At 40.7% G+C, this 19027-nt stretch overlaps 1 protein-coding gene across 1 annotated transcript in view; it reads left to right on the top strand.

Moving 5' to 3' along the window:
- Positions 1–15785, top strand: part of LOC149002826 (chromoplast-specific carotenoid-associated protein, chromoplastic-like) — a 41364-nt gene extending 25579 nt beyond the window's left edge. Inside the window, exons 2-3 of the mRNA XM_089137314.1 lie at positions 14978–15170; positions 15251–15785. Of these exons, the coding sequence (XP_088993440.1) occupies positions 14978–15170; positions 15251–15562 (505 nt within the window). The 3' untranslated portion in view covers positions 15563–15785. The remainder of the gene's footprint in view (positions 1–14977; positions 15171–15250) is intronic.
- Positions 15786–19027: the final 3242 nt, after the last annotated feature.

Below are 19027 nucleotides of genomic sequence, written 5' to 3'. Positions count from 1 at the left end.
TTTAGGTGGCCAATTCAAAATATTTTTCCTTTTGATGATATTTAGAATATCATCCCGAGGAACATTCAATGGAGTATATTCACTTTTACCGGGAGACCTCTGGCGCCAAGCCTGAGATTTTCCAACCCGATCATGGACATTTTTCTTTGGCTTCTGCTTCTGCTCAGGAGCCTTCTGTTTTTTATTGGAGACTTTGTTATCTCCTTGGCGTGCATCTAGTATCTCCATGACTTCGTCCTGCTTCTGGCATCTCTGTACCAACTCAGCATAAGTTGCAGGCATATCCTGTAGTAATAACTCCAGTAGTTTCCGGTTAGTGAGTCCAGTGAATAGAGCAGTTTTGGCTACTTGCTCATCCAAATTTTCTATCTCCATCGTTACTTTGTTGAATCTTTTCAAAAACTCTCTGATTGATTCGCTCTTTCCTTGTCTGACAGTAAACAAGGTTTCTTCCGTTTTCTTGACCTGTATCCCACTCTAGAATCGCCCTATGAATTTGCGCGCCAATTCATCAAAGTTTACGATCCTTCCAGATGGGAGGTTCGAAAACCACTTTTGTGCTGCTCCGGTTAAAGATGAACCAAAAACCCTGCATAGAATTTCGTCAGAATTACCTGAAACTGCCATGGTCTGTTGATAATAGCCAATGTGGGCCGTTGGATCTCCGGAGCCATCGAATGTAGAAAAGGTAGGCAAACGGAAGTTATGGGGAAATTGATATCCCGCAATTGGCTTGGCAAAGGGGGTCTTCCGAATGACTGAGTAAATATCCTCAGTCATCCTTCCTTTAGCCAACTGCCCTAACTTCTGATTGATGTTGGCCAAGTCGGGTGATCTTCAGCGATATGATCACGACCTCGATTAACACGATCTTCACGAGCTATTCGATCATCACGAACGGCCCGTCCATCACGAACATTCCGCTCATCGCGAACTGCTCGATCATCACGAACGGTTCTTCTGACAGTTGGTGAGTGAGTTCTCACCCCTGTGTCCAACCTTGTATTTGAATCGGTTGTACTTTCCTGCGGTCTGTCGAACCGATCGTCCCTCCTAGATTGATCGTCAACTCGTCTAGGTCCTCGGTCGCCTTCATAAAAGTTCTGACCGATAATCCGGTCTTCAGCCAATCTTTGATCACGCGGTTGATCACGTGGTAATGCGCGCCTCCCTGGATCGCGATGGTTAGGCTCTTGTGGTAATACCACTCGTCTGGTGAGCATGCGGAGTGCTTGGCTCACCTCCAAGAGTTGAATCTTTACTTGATTCAATTGATCTTGGAATGTATCAGGAGGATTACGTCCTCCCTGACCACCATCTACTTCGATAGGATTTTGGCTTCCCTGGGGAACATCTGGATTATTCACTCTAGGGATCTGAACACCGGAATCGCGCTGTGCAGCGGCTGCTGCTGCTGCTGCCGATCTAGTCACCATGGCTTCACAAGTCTTTCCCACAGACGGCGCCAAATGATCTTCTCGAGATGACCTACAAAACGAAAGCGTCAGATGCGGCCCGACCGCGGGGGTCGGGAGTCCACCTCCGAAGGCTAAGTCAGTTGATGAACTTAATCACAAATGGCTCTGCTAGAAGTACAGAGCTAAGGAATGAAGAACCTGAAAAGGTGATCTAGATCGTGAGCCCCTGATAGTTTACGTCTACCAGTGTGTATATCAATCTCCGTCCCTCACCTCGTATGGCAGTGAGGTTTATATAGAGTGTACCTTTGAATCTCCTTCGTTGGATGCACTTGAGCCTTCATCGGGTAGTCGTTGGATCTTAACAGTTAGATCCGTTGAGCGATAGACTTCTACTAGTTTGGACTAGTAGAGGACTCCTGAGATAACCTTTAGGTTATGCGATGTTTATCCCTTCGATAATGATTAGCCACAGCCGTCAATTCGAGTCTGCCATCATTAGGGTAACTAACCAATTCATAAGTTGCATTAGGGCGTGGTTGTAGCTGAATAAGTTTTCTTCCTCAGCAAGCCATCTTACGGATTCGGTTCGCTCGGGAGCGAGTCGATTCCTTCTGTCTCGACCGGAGTCGAGGATCAAACCAGGTATGAACCCGGTTCGATCATATTTTCTCCATATCAATAATGAACGCTGATCATGTTCTGCTTGATTCTCAATTCATCAAGCAATCTTTCTAGCCAAATACTTTCTTTACATGTATCTGTAGTTGCGGTGTATTCTGCCTTAGTGGTAGATAATGCCACCACAAATTGTAATAGTGTGAATGCATTAAATGAAGATTGTTGGCATATTTTCCTAGTTAACATGGACGGAACCGTCTATGGAAAAATCTGCCAAAAAGATAGGCTTTTTCGAATCAATAAAAACAAAGAGAGAAAAACTGCTGTTGGGATGGTGACATTTACTATTTAGACACTATTCACTTGTTGAATATGTGTTGAACCGCTGTTGGGATGGCGACATATACTATTAAACACTATTAACTTGTTGAATATGTGTTAAACCACTGTTGGGATGGTGACATTTACTATTAAAACTCTGTTCACTTATTAAATAAAGAAGTTTCTCTTCCCCGCAAAACACAACACAATGCACCGAGCATTTGAGGTGTGCAGGGTTTGAGGGTGATAGAGAACGACTTCTCTATTGAGTGGGTTTTCTTCTAAGTGGGTTGGGTTTTCAACAGTAGAGTTTCCTCAATATATAACCTTTTGGTAATTTTGTATCATTGTGGGTAGAGTGGTGAAGGTAATATTATCAAAATGAGATTCTTGTTGAGTGGGTCTCACATACAATGTGTGTGAGGTGTATCTACTGCAATTTCTCCTTAATTATTGAACTGGTTTTGTGAGATTGCCTTGTGGACATAGGCCATCGTGTCGAACCATGCTACTCATGTCTTTAGTCCTTTGTTAATTTTGTATTATGTTTATATTATCGTATTGGTTTCGTATATATCAATCGGTGCGAGATGAATTTCTACCACAATTGGTATCAGAGCCTCAGATGAAGAACATTGTTAGCACGTGATCAGGGTCGGTGTATGTGTATCAGCTTTGGAGAATGGCTAGATCAACTTCTTCTAAGTTTTATGCACGAAAATTTGAGGGATCAGATTATCCATTGTGGAAGCTGAAAAGCATGTGGTGTTGGTGATAGATGGGTGTGCAATTGCCTTGGAGGGAAAAGACAAGAAGCCAAAAGATATGGAAGTTTCTATCTTTGCAACAAAAGACTAGATGGTGATGGCAGGCCTATTACTTACCTTAGATGATTATGTACTTTTCAATGTCTTTGGTCAAACCACTTCTTAAGGTTTGTGGGACAAATTGAAGAATCTCTATGAAGGGAAATCCACGCCCAATAAAATTTTCCTTCGTCGACAATTATACAGTTTAAAGATGAAGGAACATACCTCATTCTAAGAACACTTAAATGTGTTCAACACCCTATTGAGCAGATTGACTACCAATTGAAGATGAAGAAAAAGGTAAGTCTTCTTCTATGTTCTATGCCGGATTCTTGGGATTCTTTAATTATGAATCTTAGTACTAGAGTTGATCTTAGTATGGAGACTATCATGGCTATGTTGCTTATGAAAGAGTCACGTAGAAAAACACATGAAGGCTCTTCCAATAATGCAATGGTGGCTAGAGGGAGATCCACATACAGAAGTTTCAGTGGGAGTTAATCGTCACGGTTGAAATCGAGACGACGTAAAAGTGGTCCTTGCTTGATATGTGGATAGAAGGGTCATTTGTGTAAAGATTGGAAATCCAAGGAGAATCAACGAAACGTCAAATTTGATTCTCGTCCTGCGTCTATTTCAACAATTTCTCAAAGTAATATTGTTGATGGATGTTTCATTAGATGATGGTATAGGGATGTCCGCGGCCCTAGATGTTGCTGCGGATTCTTGACTTGGGCGCTTTTTTTTCATTTGATGCCGCATAAGAGACTGGTCCGAGTTACCAGTCATGTTGTGGTGGTACAATTTACATGGGCAATAATAACTCATGTAATATTGTGGGAATTAGAGATGTTTGAGCTACGAAGTTCGATGGCACAACTCGTACAATCTCTAGTGTGCGACATGTACCTGGCCTGTGGAAGAGTCTATTGTCCTTAGGGAAGTTAGATGAAAATGGCTTTAAAGTGACATTGGAAAAAGGTCAATTGAAGATTACTAAAGGAGCACTCATCATTGGGAATGGCGAATTGATAGGCGGCTTGTATATAGGCTGATCGGAGATACCATAGTAGACAAAGCTATTGTTGCCAATGTTGTGACTGAGTCTGCTACAATCTAGCATAGGCGTTTGGGACATATGAGCAAGCAGGGACTCCAGATACTTCTTGGTTGATGCCTTTTACCTGGTTTGAAATCTATTAAGTTAGATTTTTGCGAGGATTACCTATATGGAAAGTTGCTTCCTTAATTGCTACTCCCGGAAGAGGTTGTTTCGGGACACTGGCTGGATTACCTTTCGAACCTTCCCCAAAGTCACCAATCTTCATTCTCTTGTCTTTGCCTTTTGTCTTGGGAGGTGACGGCAGCCGCTTACGACTATTATCCCTGCTTGATTTTCGTTGAGAAGGAACCTTAGAGGGACTGTCCTCACTTGAGACTTCGATAGGGTCGTCATCTTCCCCTGCGGCTGGCAGACCAGTTTCTTTCTTCACTTCCTAAAGAACCTCTTCCAAGGTCTTCAGTTCGGAATCGGCGGGAATCTTGGCTACTGGTTGCGGAAGCTTTGCAGGGGATTTGGGGAGTCATTCTTCGATCCTTGGGGATTCTCATGCTCCAATCTGGCGGCTGCCCGAGAAAGATTATATCTCTAGAGGAGGGTTTCCCTATCAATTGGCATACTGGAAACTGCAAAAGACAAACTTCTCAGAAGAAATAAACGAGTAGTTCCTGTCTCACTTGGGGAAAAGAAGCAGGGCTAGGGGGTTCACCAGTCATCACTCCCCACAGAATGAGGGGAGCTTCAAAGTCCATTTCACGACCATGAATGGGGCCCCCCTTCCCTTTCATAAAGATGTCATAAAAGCGCTGCTCCATTTTGCTTAAAGAGGGTTTGTCGTTCAACTTCCTAATGTCTTGTTAGGAGATAGAGGGCCAGGCAGAAGAAACATGTCCTAAGGGGACCTTACAAGCTATGTATCTATCTTTCCATCTCTTGTGGATTTGGGGAAGAGATCCTTCCTCCAAAACCATGAACTTAAGAGTGGTCGTACCATGCTTGCTAAAGTTGTACCATCCTACTCTACCAATGGCTCTGACGGAAAAGATGCATATGAACAAGTTCAGACTATACTCAATGCGGAAACGATGGCAGCACCCCATGAAACCAATGAGGTACCTCTATCCGTTCGGTGTCAACATTCCAGGTTTAAGCCCATAGTACTCTAAAGTCTGTTTGACAAAAGGGCAGAGAGGAAATCTCAAACCATTCAGTAATGAATCAAAATATAAGGGAACTTCCCCTTCTACAAATAGATTTGCCCTCTTGCAGGGACCAGGAAGCCTCACCTGAAAGTCTTCAGGGATTCTAAAGGCAGTCTTCATCAACGCCACATGATGTGGACAAAGTAGGCTGGGATAGTCAAGGGGCCCTAACCTGGATTCTAGGGTATGCTGTTCAACAAAAGAAAGAAGTCGAAGATAGGCTTTAGTAGCCATACCCGCACGGTCAAGAAGAATACTTTGTTGAGGAGTCGTTGGAACGCCAAGGGAACCAAAGACTGATCTTGGGGCTAGAACGACTGAAGAAGGACCACCTGCTTCAGGGGCAGAGACTTCTTTTTCTTCCTCTTCCTTCTAGAAGCCGGATGTGTTCTTGGCACTGGTGAAAGGATTAGTTTTTCTTGCACTCTTCTTTCCCATTTCACTCAAAAAGGAACAGATAGATTTACAAAAAGAGCGAAGATTCGCTCAATCTTGCTAAGATAGTAACTCAAAGAAAGATGATGATAGTTGCAGAATGAACAGTGCTGAGAATCAGCGATTTTCCAGCGAACCAGCAGCGATACTCTTCCATTTGCAACCCGCAATTCAAAAAAACAAAAAAAATCCAACCGTCAAGCAAGCACAGAGACGAAGCAAGAGTGAAAACAAGAGTTTCAACTTGTAAGTTTCAACACAACGGTATGCCTTGATACGAATTATTTTTCACTCTTTCCCTGCAGAGAGCTTCTTCACCTTCTTGAGTTGCTCTGAACTTCCGTTGAGCATCCACGGTAGATTGAAATCCTAAATTGCAATGAAGTTTGAAGTGGGAAGACAAAGAGGGTTGCACGGTAGATTGAAATCCTGAATCTGAAGTTTGAAGTGGGAACTGGGAAGACAGAGAGGGTTGCACGGTAGATTGAAACCCTAAATCTGAAGTTTGAAGTGGGAAGACAGAGAGTTGCATGTGTGGGATAAGGTTGACGAGAGAAGGAATATTGGGTTGAGTGTGATAAATATCACATGAATTGGCATGATGGATAGCTAACAGATGGGGAATTAATGGAAACTTTTTGAAAATTGAATTTTGAAAGTAAATGGGTGCGTGAGATAATAGGAAATTAGAAATTGAGAATTTGAGATTTAAATATTTAATTATAGAAAATTGGGAAACGAAATTAAGGGAATATTCGGCCGATATTCTAGTTTCGGCAAGTTGCGAGATACAAAATCTCGCTTACAAATTTCGTTCCTTGACGAAAACTATAACATTCACTCTAGGATGGTCAATCGATAAATGAAATTACTTAAAAACATGCGTGCTGAATACATTGATAATAAATTGTGCTACAACAAAGTAAATAATCACAGCTCAAATCACAGGTTCGGGTACTCTTATCATCCCAACAAAATAAGAAACTAGCTCATATTAAGGTTCAAATACAAAGAAATAAATACAGCCATTAAAAGAGTTCAGCTATAATAAAGATGAGGTCCCCTGGTGTATGCTTTTTGCGGATGATATTGTGTTGATTGATGAGACCCAAGTGGGGATTAATACCAAATTAGAATCATGGAGATTAGCTTTGGAATCAAAAGGCTTTAAACTTAGTAGATCGAAGACAGAATATTTAGTTTGTAACTTTAGTCATGATCGGCCAGATGATGAGGTGGTGATACTTGACGATAAAGAGATTTCTCAGAGTGATTGTTTTAGGTACCTAGGTTCAATCATAAGTAAAAGAGGTGATTTGGAAGATGAGGTTTCCCAAAGAATTAAAATAGGGTGGATGAAGTGGAGAGGTGCGTCCGGGGTCTTATGTGATCGGCGTATTCCATTAAAGCTTAAAGGAAAATTTTATAGGACCGTTGTTCGACCAGCTATGATGTACGGTGCAGAGTGTTGGGCTGTTAAAAAGAATCATATAGATAAACTCAGTGTAGCAGAAATGAGGATGCTAAGATGGATGAGTGGCAAAACTAGGATGGATAAGATAAGAAACGATCATATTAGAGTTGGGCTGGGAGTTGCTCCCATAAGTGATAAGCTTAGAGAAAGTCGTTTGAGGTGGCACGGCCACGTTCAACGGAGACCTATAAATGCTCCTGTACGGAGAAGTGATATAATCCATATTGAAGGAACTAGAAGAGCTAGGGGTAGACCTAAGATAACCTTAGGAGAAGTGGTGAGAAAGGATATGTATAGCTTAGGCCTTGTATCTAGCATGGCCTCGAATAGAACTGATTGGAGGGCAAGAATCCATGTAGCCGACCCCATTTAGTTGGGACAAGGCTTTTTGTTGTTGTTGTTGTTGTTGTAGCTATAATAAAGAAGTAGGAAATATAAAACCAAATAGATAACTAGGAGAATGCTTCCACAATGCTCCAACTCCTTATCTCCAGTAGCTCTTCCTCTTGCACGAGCTTTCCTTCTCCGTGTCTGGTTTTGTTCTTTTTTTTTTGTTTTTTGTAGCTCCTCCGCCTCCATTCCAATTCTCCCAAACTTTCCTTAAGTGATAGGGTAAAAATGGATTGTAGGATTAGAACCTTTTCTTTTGATATCAGCGGCTGAGATCCTTCATGTAATGACAAAAGGAATATCTAATTAAATAGCCCTCTTTAGTAATTTCACTAGATAATGCCACGTGTGTCCAATCTAGGAAAATCATACTACCACAATGCTGCAGAATCTCTACAACAAACTGAGAAGACTTGTTCTTTGTTCCTCTTCTATGCCTCATGTCATTTCTTCATGCATTATAGTTTTTTTTTCCTACAATGCCAAGAAAAAGAGGACTAATCAATTCCATCCATAAATTCAAGGGAAATTCATGCAAAAATGACATAAAAGACCTTTACAAGATTTAAAACATTAAGACTCACTAAAACAAAAATGATTGAGAATTAACACTAAAACAAAGAGAAGACACTCTTGAATCAAGCTATCTCAAGTATAAAATTACTAGAATTTACTCTATTTCATAGGGTTATCAAACATATTAATCGTAGTCTTATGGATCATGCGAGACATATGCTGAGTTGTGCAGGATTGGAGCAGCGTTTTTTGGCTGAAGTTGTGAATATTGCTTGTTATATTGTCAATTGTTCCCCAACAACTACTCTCAATGGCAGGATTCCTGAAGAGGTATGGTCTGAAAAATCTGTTGATTGTTCGTACCTCTGTACATTTGGTTGTGATGCTTATATGTGGATTCCAAAAGAATTAAGGATTAAGCTTGACCCAAGGTCCACAAAGTATATTTTTCTTGGCTATGCTGAAGAAGTGAAGGGGTACGGGTTTTGGGATCCTACTACCCACAGACTGGTTGTTAACCGAGATGTTGTCGTCAATGAAGATTCATTGCGGAAAGACAAAGAATGGTCAAGTTCTGATTTGCCTCAGATGTTTGAATTCGAATCTCTTAAAGAAGTTCAAACTCAACCTGTTGATGAACAGTTGACTGGTACAGATGAAGGTGATGGAGATGAAGCTAATGATGAGTATATAAAACAACCAGTTGCTGAAACTCAAGGTGACCAACAATGGCAGAGGAGAGCTTTTAGACCTCCCAGTTGGCTTAGTGATTATGTCACAACTTACACATATATCACTAAAGAGCGTGAGCCATGCACGTATCAGGAGGCCTTTGAACCCAGTGATGCTCTGCAGCGGAGAGCATCTCTGGAAGAAGAGATGGAAGCCTTATACGAAAATAAAACCTAGGATCTTGTCAAGTTACTCAAAGGACACTAGGCTGTCGGTTGCAGATGGGTTTATAAGCTGAAAAGAGACACTAATGGGACTGTTGAAAGATATAAAGTCTGTTTAGTGGGGAAAGGGTATGCTCAAAAGTTGCGTATTGATTTCAACAAAATCTTTTCTCCAGTTGTTCGACTGACGACCATTCGTGTTGTATTGAGCATAACAGCTATACTTGACTTAAAGCTTGAAGAGTTGGATGTTAAAACTACCTTTTTGCATGGGATTCTCGATGAAGAGATTTATATGACTCAACTTGAAGGATTTGTTGAAGAAAATAAGAAGGATTTAGTTTGTCGGCAAACAAATCGCTTTATGGCTTAAAGCAGGCACCCAGATGCTGGTACAAGCAATTTGATGCTTTCATTATGAGCTTGGGGTTCAAGAGATGTGAATCATATCATTATGCCTATGTTCACAATCATAGTAATGGTGGTTTCATTATCTTCTTCTTGTTTTTTGATGACATGCTGATTACAGGTACCAATAAAGATGGTATTGCATACCTAAAAGCTCATTTGGTAAGAGAATTCGATTGGAAAGACCTCGGTGCTGTAAATCATATTCTTGGGATGACTGTACTCAGATATCATGAAAATAGGAAGATCCGGATAACTCAAAAGGGTTATATTGAAAAGGTTCTGTGTCCCTTCAATTTATTGAATGCTAAACTAGTTAACACCCCACTTCCTATTCGCTGTAAACTGTCTTATGAAAAGAGTCCTTGCACAGAAACAGAGAAGATAGAGATATCTCGAGTGCCACATGCATCGGCAGTAGGAAGCCTTATGTTTGCCATGGTGTGCACCAAACCAGACATTGCACAAGCAGTGGGAGCAGTTAGTTAATACATGGCAAAGTTGGGTTGAGATCATTAGATTGTTGTGAAGTGGATCCTTCATTACTTGAAGGGTATCTATGATAGGGCTGGCTATCTATTATAATGGCCAAAATTTACAGTTGATTGGTTTTGTGGATGCAGATTTTGTAGGAGACCGTAATAAACAGACATCAACCACTGGATATTGTTTTACTTTAGTTAGTGGTGCAGTTAGTTGGATGTCGAAGTCACAAAAGAGAAGTTCATATGGTGCAAAACTTCGCTTGGGCTTGTTGTTACCTGATCAAATGTGACACTTGGCGATACGGAACTGTGAAGACTATTTTTCAACTAGTCTTCAAGTGAGAGGATGTAGAAAATAGTGTAAATGAAGATTGGTGACAGATTTTCACAAACAACATAGATGGCACCGTCCATGTAAAAATTTGCTAAAGAGAGAGGCCTTTTCAAATCGATGAAAACAAAGAGAGAGAATACCATTGTTGGGATTATGGTAGGGGATCTTGCTACCATGAAAAACCGAGATCTCGACCATCTCGGCGAGATCTAGGTTGAGATATGCCATTTTTTGGGCGTCAACTTGGTAGCCCATCTCAGTGGGTTTTAGGGTCCCAGTTGGGCTAAAACTTGGTGTTTAGCCTATTTAAGGCTTTTTGAACACACTAGTGGCCTTGGATTTGTGAGAAAACAGCCCTAAGTATGATTTCTAAGTCTACCCATAGTGTGAAACCAAAATGCTGGTGGATTAGAGAATGCCAGGTTATATAACATGTAAAATAAAACCATTAATGCTGTAGGATTAGAGAATGCAAGGTTATATAACATGTAATATAAAACCATTAAGGCATATAAAAAATCAAGTGTATCAAATACATCAAATAACTTAAATGTCATCAAGATAACATTCATATGAGTTTTACAATCTTGACTTTCGAGAATAGAATGATAAAAGTATACAACTGTTAGAAGTTCTATATAAGTCATTAACGCATAAGTTCATAAGACAAGTAGAGGATGATTGAGCTTCCTTTGATGTTGTAGATGTGCTAAAGTAGTTGCAAGTGAAACTTTGGCTGAAATCCGCAAAAAAATTTAAGAGTTCTAGCAAAGATATAGCAAGATTTCGGGCGAGATATGGCGAGATATCCCATTTTGCAGATCTCGACCTTGATCTTGTCTCGATTTATGAAAAAACCGAGATATCTCGCAAGATTTCCCACCATGGTTGGGATGGTGACATTTACTATTTAGACACTGTTCACTCGTTGAATATGTGTTAAACCACTATTGGGATAGTGACATTTACTATTGAAACACTATTCATTTATTGAATTTTGGTAAAACCTGCCTTTATTTTGCCTATAAATTGAGAAGTTTCTCTTCCCCTTTAAACAAAACACAATGCACTGAGCATTTATGGTGTACGGGGTTTGAGGGTGATAGAGAGCGACTTCTCTATGAGTGGGTTCTCTTCTAAGTTGGGTGGGTTATCAACAATAGAGTTTCCCCTTCTAGTAATTTTCTATCATTGTGGGTAGAGTGGTGAGGGTAGTATTATCAAAATGAGACTCTTGTTGAGTGGGTCCCACATATAGTGTGCGTGAGGTGTGTCCATTGTAATTTCTCCCCAATTAGTGGATTGGTTCCATGAGATTGTCCCGTGGACGTAGGCCATCGTGCCGAGCCACGTAACTCGTTATTTCTTTACTCCTTTATTAAGTTCATATTTTGTCTTTATTATCATATCAATTTCGTACGTATTGATCAGTGTGGGACGAATTTCTGCCACAAGGAGTTCGAAACTTCTTCAGGTTAGGGATGAAATCCCGCCATATATTTAAATTATATATTGAAAACTATCTTGAGGATATAGCTGAGTAAGTTGTGGTAAAGTCCATACTCAAAGTGGGCAGCCTTCCTTAAATAAATATATTTTCCAAATTCAACTTTTATGGAGGCTTCAATGTGGTATCAACCATCCTGGGGTTGGAGAAGTATATAGGAATGCAGGAATTTACTTGAAGTGGGCCTGATTTGGGGTAAGGATATCTGGAATCTGTTAATTTTATGCAGGACATGTGGATGTGAATAAACATGACAATGAATTGTCTTTTCATTCAATAGTTTATGAGAACTATACAAAGGTATATATATAATAAGTCTAAGACAAGTGTCTAACTCACAGTGTCCCTAACACCCTCCCGCAAACTTGGCCCGGGGCTGAGGCCAAGTTTGGTACATAAAGAAGTAAACACCCTACATGCAAGAGGTTTAGTGAACAAATCAGCTAATTAATGACTGGAAGGCAAAAAACGAGTCATGATATGACCCAGTGCCACTTTCTCACGTACAAAGTGGTAGTCAATCTCAATGTGCTTCGTGTGAGCATGGAAGACTTGATTAACCGACATGTGAAGTGCACTCAAGTTATTGCAAAACTAGGCAACTGGATCAGGCTGAGAAATCCCAAGATCACGTAAAAGATAACCTAACCAAGTGAGCTCAGCAGCAGTGGAAGCCATAGCCTAATACTCAGCCTCAGTGCTAGAGCGCAAAACAGTAGGCTGCTTCTTGGCACTCCAAGAAATGCAGTTAGCACCAAGAAAGGTGCAAAACCCGGTAGTAGAACGACGTGTCAATGGACACCCCCCCGCCCAATCAGCATCTGAAAAACCAGAAAGACGAAGAGAGCTATCGCGACGGATACGAATACCATAATCCAAGGTACCCTTGATGTAACGAAGTATACGTGTGACAGCAAGAAAATCAGTCATCGTCGGAGTTTGCATCGATTGACAAACAATATTCGCCGCATAAGACAAATCAGGACGTGTCATGGTCAAATATTATAAGCCACCAAGTCACCAACGATACTACAAAATAAAGTAACATCATCAAAAAGCCATGAATCAGACACTGCAGGAGCCCGAGATGCCATAGGAGTGGCAATAGGTTACATTCATCCATCTGAGCACAATGAGAAGATCAGTAGCATACTTGGATTGAGAGGAAAACCACTTCATACTTTGAGAAGTCAGTATTGAGTGATGGCCTGATACCATGTGAATAAACGTGACAATGAATTGTCTTTTCATTCAATAGTTTATGAGAACTATACAAAGGTATATATAATACATCTAAGACCCGTGTCTAACTCACAGTGCCCCTAACAGTGGATACTATCACACTTAACCTTGAAACTTAGATTTCCTGATTTAAACCTCACAGCATGTCCCTAGTATTGGTCAGCAGAGGGGAATATGGAAGAAAGGAGTTCTGCACACATATTTCAGCCCCTGAAGATGTTAGAGCTTTTCTGCCTACCAAGCTTGGCCTTCTCCCTAAACCTGATTCTCAATATTGGGGAGGATCCCCAACTGGTATTTGCACAGCTAAATCAGGTTATTATTTCCTTTGTAATCAAAGGGAAAATAAGTAAAATTCTGCTGCATCATCTTCCCATCAGAGTAAGTATAAACAAGTAAAGGACAACACATGGAATAAGATCTGGAGCTGCAAAACGCCCCCAAAATCAGGAATTTCTTGCGGAAAGCACTGCCTGGTGGATTGGCCACTTCAAAGGCTCTTTCCTGGAGGGAAATTCCTCAGAAATCCCTGCTTCCCTATATGTGGTAATGCTGATGAAACCTAAACCGCTTGCTCCTTGATTTTCCTTTTGCTTGAGCAGTTTGGTTTGGATCATCTTTGTCTTACCAACCTCCCACAGTTGATCCAAAATTAGCAGAGTTAAATTCTCTCATGGGACCTGAGTCATGGAAAGAATTAGGATGATAGAGACAGGATCTTGAGTCTATCTGCCTTCATCTGTTTGAGGCCTTTGGCTGGCAAGAAATGAAATATTGTTTGACACAAGGGACTGGTCCTCATGGAAGTACTCAAAAAAAGCAGAGAAGGATTTCTCAAAGTTCAGCTCAACTATGAACAGTTCTCATGTAGTTAGCAGCAGCCTGTCTTCCTCCCCAGCTGTACAACAACCTCAACCCAATACACCCTGGTCTCCTCCCTGTTCTGTCTACTATAAGCTAAGTTATGATGCCAGCAGCAAAGGGGAGATGGGAATTGGATTTATCGTCAGAAACCACACGGGTGCTGTCTTGACTGTGGTCTCTGAACCAATATTTCTTTCCTCTGTTATCCAAGCTAGGCTATCTTACTAAGGGAAGGTCTTAAGGTTGTCTCTGAGGGGCTATTCAACCTAAAAGAAGAAGTAGATAACCTACAGTTCATCAAGTACCTACAAGATGACCAAATACTACAGGATGTCTCTTACTCGTCTACTTTTTTCATCTCTAGTTGTTTGTTCTACATTCTCAAGGAAACTAACAATATAGCTGACTCCCTGCCTGGAAGGGCCATGTCCTTTGTCCCTTGTAAAGCATCATGTCATGAGATTGAGACAAAATTATGGACTGATACTTGCCATATACCTTCTTGATTACTATATTAGTGGCCTCTAGTTGCCATTGCCACTTTCCAAAACAATAAAACATTCATAGTATAATCTTAGACTGATACGTTTGCATACTGAGACAAACAAAGGCTGCTAGACCAAAATCTTATCGGCCACAGTAAGAACAATATCTGTTGGGTATGGTAAGCTATAGTCACTCCCAAACCACACGAACCTAGCATAGGAGCACCCAAACAGGACATGGGTTGGTGTCTCCAACTCTACAGGTGACTCTTTTCCAAATACTAGGGGAAATCTTGTATTGTTTAGGGATCATGCCTTCTCTATACAAGGGGTTAGGGTCTTTATCATAATAAATTCTTGAAATGGTGGAAGATCAACCTATTGCTTGGCTGTAGATCTTCAGTGGACTGTGTAAAACTGTGTTATATATTTATGTAATGTCCTTGTTTGATTTTGTTTGCAAATCTTTGTTTAGCTGCATTGTTAATTGTTACCATGGTGATCCTGCAGATATACATTGTTCCCAGGGTTGTTCCCATTGTTCTCAACACCACCAACATTTGTGAAGGTGGACGAGATATCCCAAACTATTGACTCGGAGAACTTCACTGTTCAGAACTCGGTCAAGTTCACTGGGCCCTTGGCCACCACTTCCTTGACCACCAATGCCAAGTTTGAAATCCGAAGCCCCAAGCGTGTTCAGGTTAGTCACCTAGCAGTGGAGAAAATGGAAACCTTTTTCATTTATAACTATTAACATATTAATCTAATTTTGTGATGCAGTTAAAATTCGAAGAAGGGATTATTGGGACACCCCAGCTAACAAATTCAATTGAGATACCGGAAAATGTGAACGTCCTGGGACAGAAGATTGAACTCGCCCCCTTCAAAGGTTTGATCACCCCATTTCAAAGTACTGCCTCCTCTGTTGCAAAGACGATTTCTAACCAATCACCCTTGAAAATACCTGTCACCAACGCCAATGCTGAGTCTTGGTTGCTCACCACCTATCTCGATGACGAACTGCGCATCTCCAAGGGTGATGGTGGGACTGTGTTTGTGCTCATCAAGGAAGGAAGTTCCTTGTTATCCTAAACAAATTTCAACTATAGTAGTTGGTTCTAAATATTTACTTTGTTGTGAATGTGCTTATTGTATGATGTAATTTGGTGGGAATGTATGCCATCTTGAGACCCTTTTTTTCATGGCATGTGTTTACTCTATGGTCGTAATATAGTAAGAAAAGCTCCTTTGTTCAATCTTGTGATCTCATCCATGGCCATTAACAGGCTATTTAAGTCAGTACAAGAGATGGCCCCATCAAGTTGGGATGAGGCATGGATGGTGTCATCGTGGTATCAATGTAGGAGATGCTACATTGACTCAATCAAGACTCTAAAATAGATGGATGTGTAAGCTGCTTCTCTATTTTTTCCTTCAGGGTGGTAGGAGGGGGGCAGTGTTGGGGCTAAGGGAGGGGTTAGAGCTGCAGAACAGATTGTAAAACCGAAAGAGAGTTCTAGTGTAGGAAGAGTCCATTCCTTCTATGTAAGGCCATTAATAAGTATTTTCTTCTTGGGTACACAACCTGCTAGGCATGCTATTGCTTCTTTCTCACTCTCCTCGCAGGTTTCTCCAACATTTAAAGTGGAACACGTCCAAACAAGATGCAAAGTATCCATAGGGTAAAGGATGAATGCAACTTTCACATTAGAAGATGACTATGAAAACTCATGAATGCAGATAAATACCCTGAAGAAAGTAAGAGGATTCAAATACAGTAACAATGGAAAGCCCTCCAGGCGAAATGTAGCAGTAGAATAGCATTTGAAAAGAGATGTTAACCCCCAAAAAAAAAAGCACAACTTATTCATTTAAGTTCAGACATCATATCAACAATAGAGGCACTAATTCCTGTTAAGTCAGTAGGAGGTACCATTCAAGCCCATGGTCCTTAAAAGTGGACTTCCCTATCAATTCTTATTCTTCCATGTATGGCTTTACTTGGCAAAATGAGAAAGAGTAACATACACGATTACAAAGTTTAAAATCCTGCAACATTAAAACCCTAATGGATACTAATTGTAAAGCAGAAAAGAAAATTTTGTTGAATCCAGAAACCAGTTAGTGTGAGTTTCACAAGATCCACTTCTCAAAAAAAATAGTCTGCAGAGAGGAAAAGGAAAGGGGGAGGGGTTCTTTTTTAATTACTTTGTTTAGTGACCATATCCATTTCTGCAAGAAGGGTTTGTTACTTCAGATATATAGTGCTTAAGCTGAAGTCATGCTTTAGAGACATATTGAGTGCAGATGCTGAGGAACCTCTCTTAGTTCGGATTCACATCGTCTGCTGCGGCTGTAACAGTTACCAGAGTGTACCATGTGTGGTTGGATAAGCATCTGTTGTCAAGTTTAAAATTGAACCTCAATGTTCCCCAAAAATAAAAATTGAACTTCAGTGGATCAAACCCAATTAGTTTAAACCGGATAGACGCAAGCCTAACTAACTTAAACCAGATACCTTCCCACAGCGCGATCGACAAGGACATTCTCTGTTGAACTTATTATTTCTCTTTTCTACTTAATAATCTTTTTTTATCTTTTCTCCTTAGGATTCCTTGTGATTTCCTATCATATTGCTTTCGTTTTTCGCTTTGGGGAGTTATAAATCTTTGTCTTTAAGATACCATGTGGACTCTGAAGAATTTTGCAGCAATAGGATCACAAAAAGAGGTTTAGACAGAGATTTTGATATCTACCATCCATTTGCAAAAGTGGGTTTTAAATTTATTAGAGTAAATTGCACTGGCACCCTAAAATAGAGGCTTTAAAGCATTGACTCCCCCACTTTATGTTTGAAAAACATAGATACCACATTCATTAAACACACTAGTCCATTCTATCAGTGAAACTGTTTTTTTTTTTTTTTTTTTTTTTTCCATTTAAAAAATGCCCCTACCAAAAGTTTGCCACGACAGATGTCACACAACAGATGGTCATCAACATAAGTTTGTCACGATGTCGTTGCCTGAATTTCTTCTAGGTTCTACTAACTCCGGTGATGTTTCTGCCGCTGCAAAGAAGGAAAGCTAGTTGTGAAGGGTTTAACCTCTATTGTCACGTAAGGCTTAAGTCTTTTTTTCATCCCTTCTTAACCCTCCTACACCTTCAGAAGCGGCTGCCCCGTTCTTCCTTGGAGTTGGTCTTGAATTTGCGAGGCAGGTGGCGGAGATACCTCATCCGGCTAGGTCCGGTGGTCTTCCTCCTAATAGCCTTCACACTCCAGTTATATTTCCTGGTACGGGCTGAAGGGTACCCGCAAGCAGATCATCTGCTCTTCTGAAGATGAAAGCTGCGGCACCCGCATCTCACATAGAGAGTGTGAGTCTTGTTCCTCCTCTTACCGAAGCTTCCTGTTCCTTAGCCCATTGTGATGATGGATATGATGGATATGGTTATTTCTTTGTTCAACTCCGTTTTCTTCTCTGGAGCAGGTGGTGTTCAAGAAGATATGATGACGATGGTAGGGGAAAATTATCTCATAGGGATCTTGGCAAATTTACTCATTCCACCTTCCAAGCATAGAGAAATAAACAGAACCCAAATGACCCACTTGGATTTTCTCCCTCTAATGAACTTGAACTCGTAGTCTGAGATGAGGACAACGTCGTCGCCGGCGACCATGACATCGATGTTGACGATGGGGATTTGGTTAATGATACAGGCTTGAATATAAACAGAGCATGGCGTAGACCAGGACTAAATAGCTAGTCATGAACGTCCCAATAAATTTCTACTCTAAATTTACTCATGGAAATAGATGCGTTACCTCTGAATTTCCATTGGAGATGCTTAACATGAATGGCCGATTGCCCATCTATCTTTATCTCCATTTCTGGATCAAACCCACCATTAGGATTTTAAGACTGATCATTGTCTCTGTCATTTAGGTGATGGTGGTGATGGTTCAGGTTGTTGCAGTCTATGGTAATCTCATGAAAGCTACCCTTCTCATGAAACTTTACCCTTGTGGAGACGACGGAGATAATCGGAGCCGAAGGCTTTTCTTTTTTCTTCTCTTTTGATTTTGGTAAGGGCATTTTTGGAATTAAAAAAAAAAACAGTAGATTAATGGTTTCACTAACAGAATGGACTAGTGTATTTAATAAATGGGGTGTCTTAGTTTTTTAAACATAAAATGGGGTGTCAGTGCTTTAAAGCCTTCATTTTAGGGTGCCAGTGCAATTTGCTTAATTTATTATGAAACATACTTCTATCTCAACTGTAGATTAAAAATACTGTGCATTAAATGCCCAGCACAAAGCAAGGGCAATTTGGTCAAGAGAATGGGGTGCATTAAAAGCATGAAGCCCTTTGAAGCCTCTGTGACCCTCTGCAATGTTATGTAGTTCCCTACTCTCTCAAACACCTCTACAATGTAAGTCCCCTACCCTGCAATGCAATGTAGCCTTTAAAACCTCTTTAATATTTATGCAAATCTCAGGGGGAGTGATACGGAAGTTTCCTACCCGACCGGGTCAAACCCGGCCGAGGCTCCAC

The sequence above is a fragment of the Hakea prostrata genome, chromosome 10 (assembly GCF_041222555.1).
Source record: "Hakea prostrata isolate BN-2017 chromosome 10, UWA_Hpros_2, whole genome shotgun sequence".
Taxonomy (NCBI): domain Eukaryota; kingdom Viridiplantae; phylum Streptophyta; class Magnoliopsida; order Proteales; family Proteaceae; genus Hakea; species Hakea prostrata.
This window is presented reverse-complemented; position numbering and strand designations above follow the sequence as displayed.